Raw genomic sequence first — 14,452 nt, 5'->3', positions numbered from 1 at the left:
TGGGCCTTATCAACAGCAAAAGCTAAGGGTGACATACAGGATGAGATGGAAGACAGGAGACAAAGAGATAAAGAAAAGTAGGTTTCTCCAATCTATTCCTGGGATCATATGCGCAGAGCAGCCAGAGGGGCTGAGGAACAGCCACACAAGCTGTTGCATCTTCATGAAGCACCCACTGGGAGAAATAATCAGTCTATGAGAGTTAATAAGTCCTTTTCTTATCAAGAAATACAAAGAATCAAGGAGGATCTAGGAGACTGTTTAGAGTACCCAGAAAAATATATTAGCGCTTTTAAGGGTGTTACTCTGCTTTATGACCTTACTTGGAAGAGTGTGATGTATGTCTTGAGACAAACATTAACTCCTGCCTCAAAAACTCGAGTTTTGGGGAAAGTGGTTGCTTATGGAGATGAATGGCTTGGTAATGAATCAGTGGGGAAGATGGAGGACAAGATAGCTGCTCTCCCCACTGAGAATCAGGCGGTCCCAACTATAGAATGAGATTGGGACTGTAACACAGCTAAAGGAAGATGGGATCAGAGTCATTTTGTCAGATGTATTTTTGGGCTCAGGCAAACACGTGACTTTAAAATAAGTCTTTAAACTGTGCCAAACTGGCAAACAGAAAACAGAACAGGAAGAGAAGGAAGCTCCTGGTGAATTCCTAGATAGACTGAGGGAAGCCCTTTGCAGATTCACGGAGACTGATCCCAAAAATGAAGAGGGAAGAGTGATCTTAAAAGATAGATTTTTCACTCAATCGGCTCCAGATATCTGCTGTAAAACAGGTATATAGGCCAAATCAGTCTTTAGATAATCTGTTGCAGCAGGCTCAGACAGTCTATTATGGCAGGGAATGTGAGGAAAAGAAAGGCAGAGAATGACAAAACAGGCGGAAACCCTTATAATGGCTGTCCGAACCATTCTTAAACAGCCTGAGAAAAATTCCCAGAAGGACCCAGGTGAAAAGGGATAGGCTTGCTATTACCGTGGAAAGGAGGGGCACCTCAAACAGGATTGCCCTCAGGCATCTAAGTTGCCCTGGCTCCATGTCTGGTCTGCAAGAGACCACACTGGAGGAGAGACTGCCCCCAGAGGCATAGGTTTCAGGGGTCAAACTCTCAAGACAATCAGGACTGAAGGTGCCCAGGGGTCCCCATACAAGCTCCCGTCCTAATTACATCTGAGGAACTCTGAGTATTAATAACTGTGGGGGTGCCAATCCGTCGATTTCCTTTTGGACACTGGGCCAACTTACTGTGTGCTTACTGAAGGCTCTGGCCCACTTTCTCCCAGATCTGCTTCCATAATGGGACTGTCTGGACAAGCCAAATGTTATTATTTCAGTATGCATTTGGGACTCTGCTATTTTCACATGAGTTTCTGATCGTGCCAGAGTCTCCCTCACCCATTTTGGGGAGGGATATACTGAGTAAAGTCCATGCCTCTGTTTTTGTGAATATAGAGCCCTCCCTTTCTCTCCCTTTAATTGAACAAAATGTAAATCCGAGAGTGTTGGCTGATGGAAAGTCTGTGGTTCGAGCACAAAACGCTATCCCTGTAGTTGTCAAGCTCAAATACCCACATTTATTTTAACATAAAAAGCAGTATCCACTGAAACCTGAGGTTAAGGGAGAGTTAAAACCCATTATTGAGAATTTAAAGGAGCTGGGGCTATTAATTCCCTGTAACAATCCGTGCAACACTCCTATTCTGGGTATAAAGAAGTCAAATGATAAATGGAGACTAGTTCAAGATTTACAAACAATAAATGAGGCTGTAGTTCCTTTACACCCCATGGTGCCTAATCCTTGTACTCTGTTGTCTGAAATTCCTGAATGAGTCAAGTATTTTTCAGTCATTGATTTGAAGTTTGCTTTCTGAGTTAAACCTATATTAAATCATCCTCTACCTATGACTTTAAGACAATTGAGAGGATTTTTTTGGAATCGTAGGGTACTGCTGCATTTGGATTCCCAGTTATGGGGAACTTGCCTGGCCTTTGTATAAACTTATAACTGAAACTCAACAAGCCCAAACTGACAAGCTGCTTTGGTCCCCAGATACTCAAAGGCTTTTAAGGCTCTTCAGACTGCTCTCCTGCAAGCTCCAGCTTGAAGCTTGCCCACAGGGTCAGAAATTAATTTGTCACTGAAATAAAAGGTATGGCCTTGGAATTTTTGACACAACCCCAAAGGCCTCACCAGCAGCCTATAGGAGTGTATTCTTAAACTCTAAGGTTAATATTTGGATGACAGTTGGCTTCTTAAATATCAGTCATTGTTGTTAGAAGGACCAATAACTAATCTTAAAGTTTGTGGAAACTTAAATCCTGCCTCTTTCCTTCCTGAAAAAGAAAATGAAACACCCGATCATGATTGTTTCCAATTTCTAACTTTATGCAGCTCGGGAAGATCTGACAGATACCCCATTAGACAATCCTGACATGGAAATATTTACAGATGGTAGTTCTTCTGTTCGGGATGGGAAGCATAAAGCAGGTTATGCCATGGTAATGGCTGAACAGGTTTTAGAAGCAAAATCTCTCCCAGGGAACGAGTGCTCAGCTAGTGGAGATTGTGGTTCTGGCTCTCGAGTTAAGCAAAGGGCAGCAAGTAAATATCTACATTGATTCTAAGTATGCTTATTTGACTTTACATGCTCATGCTGCAAATTGGAAAGAAAGACAATTTAAAATAGCAACAGGAGACCCTATTAAGCACATTTCAGAGAGACTTTTAACTGCTATATATTGTGCGAAAGAAGTAGCTGTTATGCATTGCAAAGGGCACAGCAGGGACAGGAGTAAAGGGTAATCAGCTGGCTGTCAAGTCAGAAAGGTGGCACTTAAGGAAACCCCTTCATGACAGAGGCCTTTGATCTGGACAGGTCCTATGGATAAGGAAAACCACAATATACTGAGGAAGAATTAGAAAGATATGAGAAAAGAGGAGCAAAGTTTATCATCCTTTGATAAAGGATGGTTACAGTCTGAGGATGGATGATCAGTAATTCCTGAAAATGCTCAATGGAAAAGTTTTCCTAAAGCCTTGGAATTAACTAATTATGTAACTCAGCTCTTAGCTTTTCAACAGGCATTAAAGGAACTCTGGGAGGTAACTCCTGACCCAGCCTCTGAGTCAAAAAAGCTTCTGTTTGAGCCAAGAACAGAGGTCCTGATAAAAGTACTGGGATCTGGGGGGCCAATCCCTCTCTCTGGGAAGGCCCTTACCAGGTTATTCTTTCTTCTCCCACAGCTGTCAAAGTGCCAGGAATTGATTCGTGGGTGTACCACACTTGAGTTAAGAAGTAGCACCCTGACCAGAACTAAGTGATGCCATTTTATGCCTTTACTTTCTATGTCTTACTTTGTACTTTTCAGTACAATAATCTGAAAAGTACAGTACAATATTCAGTACAATACAGTACAATTATTCAGTACAATAACCTGATCATCTATGTGAGCCTGATTCTGCTGACTCCAAAATTCCTGAGTCTGCTGTTTGATCCTCAAGATAATGCCTTCCTGTCCTGGGCTCACTCCCACACTGCATTCCACAATCGATGTAATTACTGGGTCTGTGAAGTGCTCCACTCTTCATCAGTGGATAGCTTCCCATGATGGGAGTCCTTCCACTTCAGGAAAAGGACTTACTGCAAATCTGTGACTACCTTCGATGACAACAATTATATGTGATGCCTCATTAATCTGATGACATCTAACAATCCTAAAATCAACAGGTGCAACACTTTGTACCTTAACTATGGACATAATGTGACTTTTTGCTTATTGTTCTGTTTTTGTTGTTTGCTCCCTGCATCTGTAACAGTGTAGCTGGATTTCTTTCTAGTTACACGAAGGTTTTTAAGTTACAAATGGTTGACTCAAACTCCTGTTGACTGCGGCGGCAGCTTCCACCAGCTACTACTTGAGGCCCCTGGATCAGAGACCCTCAATATGAAGGTTAGGAGAATATGTTGCCTCATCAATTTAGGGACAGTGCCTCTTACCAGCTTGGAAGCAGTTACGGAACGAGAATGACTCCCCTTTCCCTAGGCAACATAATTCTCCTAAAAGAAAAGGCGGGAATGATAGGGTAAAAGGCAGGAAGGCTAGGGGTCTCCAAACAGAGGAAACGGGCTGCAAGAGTCAGACATTTTTTATCTCTCTCTGAAGTGGCAGAAGGAAACAGCTACAAGTGTCAGATTTTTTTCCCCTTCTCTATACAAACTTAAAAGGTTTCTCTTAAAATTCTGTGTTGTCATGACAATACCTGGCTCCACCTGAACTTAACTTTTCTCAAACCTTGAGCAAACCAATGCATTTTTCTTATGGAAATGTTTCTCTTAAGCTACGTTAATGAACTATGTATTTACCCTAGAGTCTGTCTTCAAGTAGGTTCCACCTAAGACTCAGAGCCCAATATGTTTTACTCATACAATTGTTCTCCTAATCTATGTTAATGAAACCATATATTTGCTTGGAAACCTGCCTTTGTTCAAGATTCACGGCAATGGTTTTATGGCCCGGGATGACTCACCTTGTGCCAATGTTATCTCAAAATGCATGTTGTGGGTGAGAGGCCTGGTACGACTCTGAGTTTTGAGACATTTCCTTTCTCTAATTAGCAGCCTGCTAGAAACTATATAATATCCCCTTAAAGACTAGCGGGGGGTCGGGAGAGGCACTCTGTCTGCCCTCTTCTGATATCTATGACAGAAGCTTTCTCTCTTTTATACTTTAAAAAAACCTTATTACACAAAACTCTGAGTGATCAAGCCTTGTCGCTGGCCACAGACTGAATTCCTCTCCTCTGGAGGCCAAGAATCCCAGTCTTTCATGGCTCAGCAACAACCTTGAGTAGCTATTATTCTCAATTTGGCACTTATCATTTTCTTTACTATATTCACATAAACCATAAACAATACAGTATATGGTATTGTTATTGTATATGGCTAAATATATGTCATAAACTTGCTTCTTTCCCTACCATTATAAGTGTGAGATTATTCTGGGTTGAAACATTTAGAGCAAGTTTAGCCATTCTCACTTTTATGTGGTAATTCCATTGTGTTACTACACAGTGATTGTTAATATGTTCTCCTATTGATAGACATTTGCCATATTTTCAGTTTCTTGTTATTACAATGTGGCAGTGATCATACTAGTACACGTCCATTTGTGTGATTTTGCAATGGCTTCTTATACACACCAAGAATTGGTGGGTACAGAATATGAACATTTTCAACTCCATTTAGGTATGCCAATGTACTGCTCAAAATATTTGTACCAGCTATCTTACTAATAGCTTATAGAGCTTACTTGAGTTTTCCACAAAAATTTGTGCGTGGACTTAGACAGAACTTGCATTTTCCACATTGAGGTGCGTAGAGTGGAATTACTTTGTCACCTAGAAAAAAAAGGCCAAGTGTTGGATGATGCACGGTTGTTACTTATAGTTTTCACCAGGCGAATTGGTGGAAAACACTATTCTTTATTGTATATATCTTATATTCGGTAGGAAGTATAGGTAGCTACAATACTTTGTTAACCTACAAGATTGCTGATTCTCCCAAGTACTGCATATGTTATCTTTTTTCTTTTTTTCTCTGCTGGACAGTCAAGCAACATATCTGTATTGATACCTTCAAGTGCAGAATCCTGTCTGACACTTTGTTGTCCTTGCAACACTCTGCATCATGACTATTATTTACTATGTCATGCCTATTATTTATTACATTTGTAAACACCTTAATTATAGGAGATATGGGCAATAGGCTTGATATGGAGAGTAAATTATATATCATCTCCATGTTTCACCATAGTTCACTCAAATTCTACATTTTTCTACTTTTTATTCAATTTGAATTTAACAAAGACTTCTAGCCTCTGATGACTAAAGTCCAATAATGATAATTAACATTTGTTCAACCTTTAGTATGTGTCAATCACCATTCTAACTGCTTGCATATATTATCTCTTTAATTCTCAGAATAACTCTTTGAGATGGGTACTATTATTATCCCCATTTTAGAAAATGGAGATCTAAACTGAGTCACAGAAAAGTGACTTAGCTGACTAAGGTTACACAGCCAGTAAGTGGCAGAGCTGTGCCTTAATTGGCTGGACTTCTTTGAAGATTCCAAATTTTGAAGAGCAATTTGCTTCTATAATCTTGTTTGGAATAGAAATGTGATGAGACATTAAAGCCCTCAGCTTGTCACAGTTCTCGGGTCTTGGACAGACCGTGTTATTGCTCTTAGACAAATTAGCGTTACAGCTCTGCGTTACAGCTCTATTTCATTTAGAAAATAGCAGGAAAATCCATCCTCGAGGCGTGAGGGCATGCCGACCCAAAGATGCGAAGATAAGAGTGCCCCAGCGTGCGGGAGAGAGAGAGAGACCCCCCGCCCTTTGGCTCCTCTTTTTATGTCTTTTCCTCTCCCCTGGGCCTGCCCTGTGTAAGTTGGGCTAGCCAGGGGTGCTGTTTGTTCTACCTGAGGTCCTCACTGTGGTCCTTGGACCTTCCTTTGTTCTATTTTCACGGACTTGTCCTTTCCTTGTTTTTTAGCCACCGCCATTCTGGACTCCTGTTTCCTATTCTAACTACCTAACAGAAAGATACTAATATACCTCTCAATTTGGAACATCTTCATTAAAGGAAGAAAGAAGGATATGGTTCATCCTAGATAAGTGACAATTGCATAGCTCATATTCCAGTATTTGGTGGATCTGTTACAACATGTAAAGTAAATAATTTCAGCTATTGTCATGCTTTATATATATTTATCTTACAAGTTCCCAAGAAAACATTTCAGCTAACATTGACATATGCATAATATTTCCCACTTAAGCTACCTAAGGGTCTTCATTCTTTATATATTAAAATAGTTCTGTTTTATTTAGAGGAGGTTGCTGTAAATTGTCATCTGTGCCCCCACGGAGGCTTCGGTGTAAGCTCACTTTGTAGCTTTGCTTCGTAGGACAACTTCTCAGTGCTGGATGTAAATAAAGTGACTGTGTTTTCCAGATTTCGTCAGACAGTTCTGACTGCAGATATTCTGCCTCATTGTTAGATTGTGATAGATTGTGTGTCTTAGTTTCACTTTGGAAAAGATGGTCCCCTTATGTAAGTAGAGATTGATTATAGCATGCAAAGGCAAGACTGTAGCAGAAATTATCCCTGAAATACCCTGACGTTTCCGTTTAGTTGGAATCAGAAATTAAAATACCTGGTTTGAAGTTGGTCACTCCTGGCCCAATACTTTCCACAATTCCTGCAGCCTCATGGCCAAGAATCACTGGGAAAACCCCCCCCTCAAATTGAGGATGGAGAATATGGGCATCAGAATGGCACAGGGCGGTGGCAATTATCTGCAAAGCAATCACAGACTTGAGTCCTGTTTCTGTAATTATATCAATAGGGTTGTTAGGATAATTTTAGGCCAATGACACCTTGAAACTTAACAACACTCATTGAGGTCAATAAAAGAACTGCATTTTGAAAAATAAAAAGAACAATTAAAAATATATTAGGATATATTCTTTCCTCTTAATGCATCTTTGTTTTCTTCCTTTCACTGTCCCTGAAAAATCACACAGAGAATTGGCAGTCACTGTCTCTAGGAGGGGAGAAATCAAAGGTAATAAAAGTCTATTAGAGGGAGTGCAGGAAACACAGGCTTCCAGGGCTTGTTCAGATTTTATTGAAACTAAATGAAATACAATTGAGGTAATAAACTTTTATAGTTAAAAGAGCTGTATCAAATAAAGGATTATCTTAATTAATTAGAAAGTATCCCTGCATTATTCTTCAAGATTCTGTTCATGAGGATATCTCATTCAGTCTCAGGCAAAATCTCTTACTGGGTGATCCCGAGGGAAAATATAAGCCAGGTCAACTGTAGGGAAAATAGAGAAATTGACCCACCTTGTCACCTATGATGCCTCTCTGCTCAGTACCGTCTCTTCTCCCTGCTCTCTCGCTTCTGTTCCCTCCTGTGAGCACCCAAGACCCTTAGCACTTCAGATCTTTTCTTATTTTGAACCAAACTCTCAATCTTCCTTTTAAAACATCTGTCAATACCTGGCAACTGGAAAACAAAAAGAAAACCTACCTAATTCTAATCTAATGTAAATTCCTGTGTCTGATTCTTATAATTCATCCCTCCTGGGAATAAATACCTGTTTTTGATGTGAACCTAAAAACGTAATTCCCCACAGTGGGAAACTCCTGAGACTCTCAGTCAAACCACATAGGTCTGACCTGACCAAAGCCAAGTCAGAATTTGGTGTCTTGTTTATCCTGCCCTGGGAAACTCCATACTCACCTGGATTCGAACTTCATGATCCTTGGGGGGAGCTACCTCAACCTCTTCAATGCTGAGGGGCTTGTTTGCTTCCCAGGCGATAGCTGCTTTGCATTTAATAATCTGAGAAAGAGGGAGAAAGGAGGAAAGGGCGAGGGGTAAAGAACAGAAGGGAGGAAGAAAGACAGAAAGAAAAATATCGTGGAAAAAAGTGAAAGAACATGTTGATACCATTATTTCATGAAAGAGAGTTTTGGGGTTTGTGGCTGGATGTTATACATAGTTATTGTAAAGACAAGGGACCTTAATTGACAATAGGAAGTCAAAGTCTACATTATAGTCATTGCACTTTTAATTTTTGAAAAAAACAGGTGTTTTAAAATTTACCTTAATGTAAGGCCTTGATTTTTTCCCCTCTCCAGAACAGAGAGGATAAATTTATAGGATTTGGAGAGAGTAGATGACCAATATGTATTTTATGATTGAGCGATTGATTTATCAGCTCTGCATTACCTGAATCCTTATTGCTAGAGCGAATGTGTTTTACAACTTTGCTACTCAAAATGTGAACCTCCTTGACACTAGCAGTTATTAACATCATCTGGGAATTTGCTAGAGCTATAAGCCCTGTCCAAAATCCACTGAATCAAAACCTGCTTTTGAACAAGATCCCCATGTGATTCATTTGCACAAATAAGTTTAAGAGATGAGGCTTACATAATTATTAAATTTATCAGTGGAATGTACATTAAAGATTTTGTCCCTTTGAAACCTGGATAAAAATATATGAAAAGAAATTAAGCATTAAAGATTCTATAATCTATAATTTTAGCCCCTTAAAATTTTATTTTTAATTTTAAATATAAGTAATATTGAAGGAAAGTAGAAAGAAATAAACCTATACTTCATTCTAATGCTATTATGTTTACTTTTGGTATGATATTCCTAGTCTTTGTTCACATGAACATGTATTTTTGATACTTGTTATGCAATTTGAACTGTATTTTAAATATCATTAGTCTTATTATAAATTAAACATAGAAATGCAAATAAGAAAAAAAGAAACAAAACCCATCTGTAATTTTGTCTTCTACTTTATGATTTTGAGGTAGATCCTTTGAGCTTTTTCACTTGGGACAAAATTGTATGTAATATTTTATAATTTTTTTATACTTATTAATATACAATGAATATTTTTCCATATTCTTTTCTAAAATTTTAACAAATACAAATTTTATGATTATGGCACAGGTACTGAAATCTCTCTTTTTTGGGCTGCTATAAATAGTATTTAATTGAACACCCTTGTAGTAAGCATTTTGGCAAATTCAATTATTTTCTAGAGTAAATTCCTAGCATGGAGGTCACTCATATCCTTTTGATCATCTTTATTTTTTTCTTCAGATTTATTAAAATATGATTGATATGCAGCCCTGTTTAAGTTCAAGGGGTATATAGGATAATGATCTGACATACATATATGATGAAATGATTACTACAGTGGGATTAGTGAACATCCATCATCTCATATAGACATAAAATTAAAGAAAGAAAAAAAATTTTTCCTGTGATAACTCTTAGAATTTACCTTCTTAACAACTTTTAAGTATAACATTCAGCAGTGTTGATTATATTTACCATGTTGTACATTATATCTCTACTACTTATTTGTCTTATAACTGGAGGTTTGGAAGTTTGTACCTTTTGACTACATGCAATTCTTTCTCTCCATCCCCCTCCACCCCCGCACTCCCTGCCCCCGCCCTGCTTCTGGTAACCACAAACCCGACCTCTTTTTCTATTTGTTTTTGAAGTATAATTGGTCTCTGCTTTTTTAATATGCTGTCTAGATTGGTCATAGCTTTTCTTCCAAGGAACAAGTATCTTTTAATTTCTTGGCTGCAGTCACCATCTGCAGTCATTTTGGAGCCTAAGAAAATAAAGTCTCTCACTGTTTCCATTGTTTCCCCATCTATTTGCCATGAAATGATGGGATCGGATGCCATGATCTTAGTTTTCTGAATGTCGAGTTTTAGAATCATTGGAAGGAATGATGCTGAAGCTGAAACTCCAATACTTTGGCCACCTGATGTGCAGAACTGACTCATTGGAAAAGACCCTGATGCTGGGAAAGATTGAAGGTGGGAGGAGAAGGGGATGACAGAGGTTGCGATGGTTGGATGGCATCACTGACTCGATGGACATGAATTTGAGTAAGCTCTGGGAGTTGGTGATGGACAGGGAAGCCTGGCGTGCTGTGGTCCATGGGGTCACAAATAGTCCAACATGACTGAGTAACAGAACTGAACTGAACGTTCATTGTGTGTGTGTGTGTTCGTGTGTGGATATACCACATCTTCTTTATCCATACATCTCTTGATGGGAACTTAGCTTCTTTTTCCGGCTGGCCATATGGCATGCAGAATCTTAGTTCCCTGACCAGGAATTGAACCCGTGCCCTTGCAGTGAAAGTGCAGAGTCCTAACCACTGGACCTCCAGGGAATTCCCTGGGACTTAGCTTTTGATCAGCTTTAAATTGCTGCTTTCTGAGAGCAATACCCAAGGAAACTTCTTTTAGCAGATGTATAAAGAGACATGCTGCTAAGTCACCTTAGTCATGTCCGACTCTGTGCGACCCCAGGGACAGCAGCCCACCCGGCTCCGCTGTCCCCGGGACTCTCCAGGCAAGAACACTGGAGTGGGTTGCCATTTCCTTCTCCAATGCATGAAAGCGAAAAGTGAAGTGAAGTCGCTCAGTTGTGTCCGACTCCTAGGGACCCCATGGACCACAGACCACCAGGCTCCTCCGTCCATGGGATTTTCCAGGCAAGAGTACTGGAGTGGGGTGCCATTGCCTTCTCCAATAAAGAGACATGCACACACACAAAATCCCAAAAGAATTGATCAAAGAAATTGTATATTTGCTTACTTTTCCCTTGGTGCCCATTTTCTTTGGGAAATTTGCCTTGGAAGTTTCTCTCAAAGTTTCTCTCTGATTTAAGAAGCTCTTCTACTTCTATCCAGGGTGTTCCATGTCCTGTAATGAATTGACTTTGAATAAATACCATTTCAGCTCTTGTGTTCTCCAATCATTTTCTCTCCTTTTTGTTTGCTGTAATCTGAAACTTTGCCCTTCTATTCACATCATCATTTGTGCTATCTTGTTTCAGCTGCAAACCTTCATTTCTTCCAAATGTTATTGGGAGATTTTTGTTTACTTGTTTTTTTTCTTCCTTTATTGCAAAATATAAGATAACATAGAAAAGGTCATTAAACTTATTGGATAAGTCAACAGATAATTATAAAGGTCATTAAAGCTATTAGATAAGTTATCATATAGTTATAAAATTAACAAACATCTCCAGTGCCTCAGAATCCCTCCTATATCCATCCTTCTCTTTCACAATGCTAGTAATAATTTTCTTGCATTTCTTTTATGATTTATGCTTCTCTATACAATATAGTTTAGTTTTACAGATTAGAAGTTATATGGATAGAGTCATAGGGCATGTGTTCTTTCATGGCTTTTTTCCCTCTCAACTATTTTTGTGAGATTTAGCCACATTGGCTGTAGCTACACTTTATTTTAATTATTGTAGAGTATTCCATTATATGAATACTGTAGAGTATTCCATTATATGAATTGACCACAATTTTTTCATCCATTTTCTGTTTTATAGTGAATCAGGATTGCTTAAAAATTCCTTTCATGTATTCTTGTTGTGTTTGTGCTTGAGTTTCCTTAGGGAAAGTTCAGGGCTTTTATGCAACCAACATACCCTATTAAGGTGAAGCCACCTGTTAAAATATTGAAATACTTTTCATCCTGTTGGTAAAAAGCCATAGTATTCTACTATCTTCTCCAGAGAGATAGTAGAACTATCTTTATATTAGTTAAAACTTTAACTAATATTCTATTATTGACTAAGTTTTTCTATCACAATGTTTAGAAGTATGATTTTTACTCTTCGTTTCTACTTTCTCACTACTCATGGTTTCACTTCTCTACTTGTCTGGTTTCCATCTCTATATTTTAATTGAAAATTCTTTGGAAAATTGTCAGTGGCCTCATTTTTTAAAAAGTGACCTTTAAAAATTTCTTTCTAGTGTTTCTTATTTTATTTTTATGACTTCTTTCTCTTTAATCCAAACTTCTGCCAGGAGTTTCTGTGTGCTCCTAGATGTTTCTGTTTTTTTAGATGTTTCTATTTTAATAGTGTTCACGGAATAATTTCATCTTCTTTCTTGACTCCAGGCTCCTTTCTCTAACTTGCCTGTTTTGGCACTAGCATCTCCAATCTTCTGAAACCCCGCTTGACCTTGCTTTCTGCATTGTTTACAAGCTTTGTGTATTCTACCTCTCGTGTGCCTTTCATTTCCCTTTTTCTGTTTTTATTATTACATGTAGACAAGATAGATAAGAGTAATCTTACTTATTGCTTATGTCATCACTATAGCCTTTTTTTAAAAACTGATTTTCCTATGCAGAGCTGCCTCTGCCAGTCTGTGTTTCAAAATGTTGTTAGATGAGTACTCTCTCTTTTTTTTTTTTCGGCTATGTATCTAGGGTTCTTTATTCTCCACAGAGTGATACGTGCTAAGGTGGGTTGGGCTTGGGCCGATGTCCCCATATGTACAGAACTGAATAAAGTGGGTCTCTGAGAAGAAGTCTGATTTGCCTTGATGTGGAGGGGAGCTGGGGAGGATGGAGATGAATGTGACAACCAGGATGTGTTCAGTCCTGTGCTGGTTCTGGCCTGGAATGTAGGGAGTTATGGCAGCTCTCAGGGTGGTCACTACCAGGTAGGGGTGGCCTGCCAGGCTTGGAGGGCCTTTTGTACCACATCTTCCCACTGGGCATCTGATATCTCATGAGCCCAGGCAGGAACCCCTGGTGCAGGCAGGCTTATGCCAGCCATTGTCCTTTTCACCAGCTCTACGTGTTCTGGGTCCATGGGAATAGAGCTGTGGTTGTTCAATGTTGTATCTCCCTGCTCATCTTCGTCCTCACTTTCTAGTGGTGGGTCCGGCAAGCGAATGAAGCCCCAGGGCCTGGGTCCGATCTTGAATATCATCAACTACATCTTCTCCATCCCCCACTGGTGCCAGTTCCACCTCCTCTTGTTCAGGATCTTGGTTCAGAGGCTGGTAGGAGTAGCCAGCTGGTCCTGCCCCTGTTTCCTCTTGTTCTTCCTCTGGTTCCTCACTGCTCCAATCCTCTGTGCCTTCCGTGGGGCCCTGATGTGGCCCCAGTTTCTCAGTCTGATTGGGGAAGATACGTTCAGGACCCACGGTGTCTCCCCCTAGAACTACTGCTGCCATCGGGCAGGGGCTGCTCAGAGCCCACGACCCAACCCTAGATGAGTATTTTCAACAATTTTTACTATATCATTCTCTTCATCTAAAACCATCAAGAACTCTCCTACTGAATTCTCATTCTGGCATTCAAGACCATTTATCTACAACCCAGTCTGTGTTTCAGAACTTATCTTCCAGCTCTCCTCCAATGTACTGTGTGCCTGCCTTCCTGCCTCCATGATTTTGTCTAAACTGGTTCCCCTGATTAGAACACCTACTGCTGCCAGTTCTTCCTACTAAACGAACATATTCTTTGTTTTTAAAGATTCATTTGTTTTTGCTTATACTGGGTCTTCCTTGATGTGTGCCAGCTTTCTGTAGTTGCGGTGGAGTGGGGGAGCTACTCTTTAGTTGCAGTTGCGTGCTCCTCATTGTGGTGACTTCTCTTGTGAAGCATGTGTTCCAGGGTGCCTGGGCTCAGTAGTTGTGGCCCATGCCCTTAGTTGCCCACAGCATGTGGGGCAAGGGGGGCATGATCCCTTTCCAGACCAGGGGTCATTGAACCAGTGTCCTCTGCATTGGTAGGTGGGTTCTTAACCTCTGGGCCACCAGGGAAGCCCTGAACTTATTCAGGACCTTAAGAACATATTCTTTAAAAAGATCTTTTTTTTCTTTGAATCTCTACAGCATTCATTGTGTTTCCATCTCCTTACTGCTCACACATAGATAGCTACATGAAGCAAAATGACTCTGTCTCCAGCCTCCAGTGTCCTTAACTATAATGATTGTATTTACTTACATTTTACACCCTTCACAGAGTACTTCAGAGTCCTGAAAGATACT

The 14,452-nt window shown here is 39.8% G+C and overlaps 1 protein-coding gene and 1 pseudogene across 1 annotated transcript in view; both read right to left on the bottom strand.

Annotated features, from left to right (window-relative positions):
* The window catches only part of ADH4 (alcohol dehydrogenase 4 (class II), pi polypeptide), a 32,356-nt gene extending 20,947 nt beyond the window's left edge, over positions 1–11,409 (bottom strand). Inside the window, exons 1-4 of the mRNA XM_061419587.1 lie at positions 11,241–11,409; positions 8,332–8,433; positions 7,234–7,375; positions 5,324–5,411 (exon numbers count right to left, since the gene is read on the bottom strand). Coding sequence (XP_061275571.1) covers positions 5,324–5,411; positions 7,234–7,375; positions 8,332–8,433; positions 11,241–11,258 — 350 coding nt within the window. The 5' untranslated portion in view covers positions 11,259–11,409. The remainder of the gene's footprint in view (positions 1–5,323; positions 5,412–7,233; positions 7,376–8,331; positions 8,434–11,240) is intronic.
* A 1,456-nt stretch (positions 11,410–12,865) lies between these two features.
* LOC133250071 (male-enhanced antigen 1-like) lies at positions 12,866–13,801 on the bottom strand (annotated as a pseudogene).
* Positions 13,802–14,452: the final 651 nt, after the last annotated feature.

This window comes from Bos javanicus, chromosome 6 (genome assembly GCF_032452875.1).
Source record: "Bos javanicus breed banteng chromosome 6, ARS-OSU_banteng_1.0, whole genome shotgun sequence".
Classification (NCBI taxonomy): Eukaryota; Metazoa; Chordata; class Mammalia; order Artiodactyla; family Bovidae; genus Bos; species Bos javanicus.
Note: the sequence above shows the minus strand (reverse complement) of the source record. Positions and strands in the feature narration are given on the sequence as shown.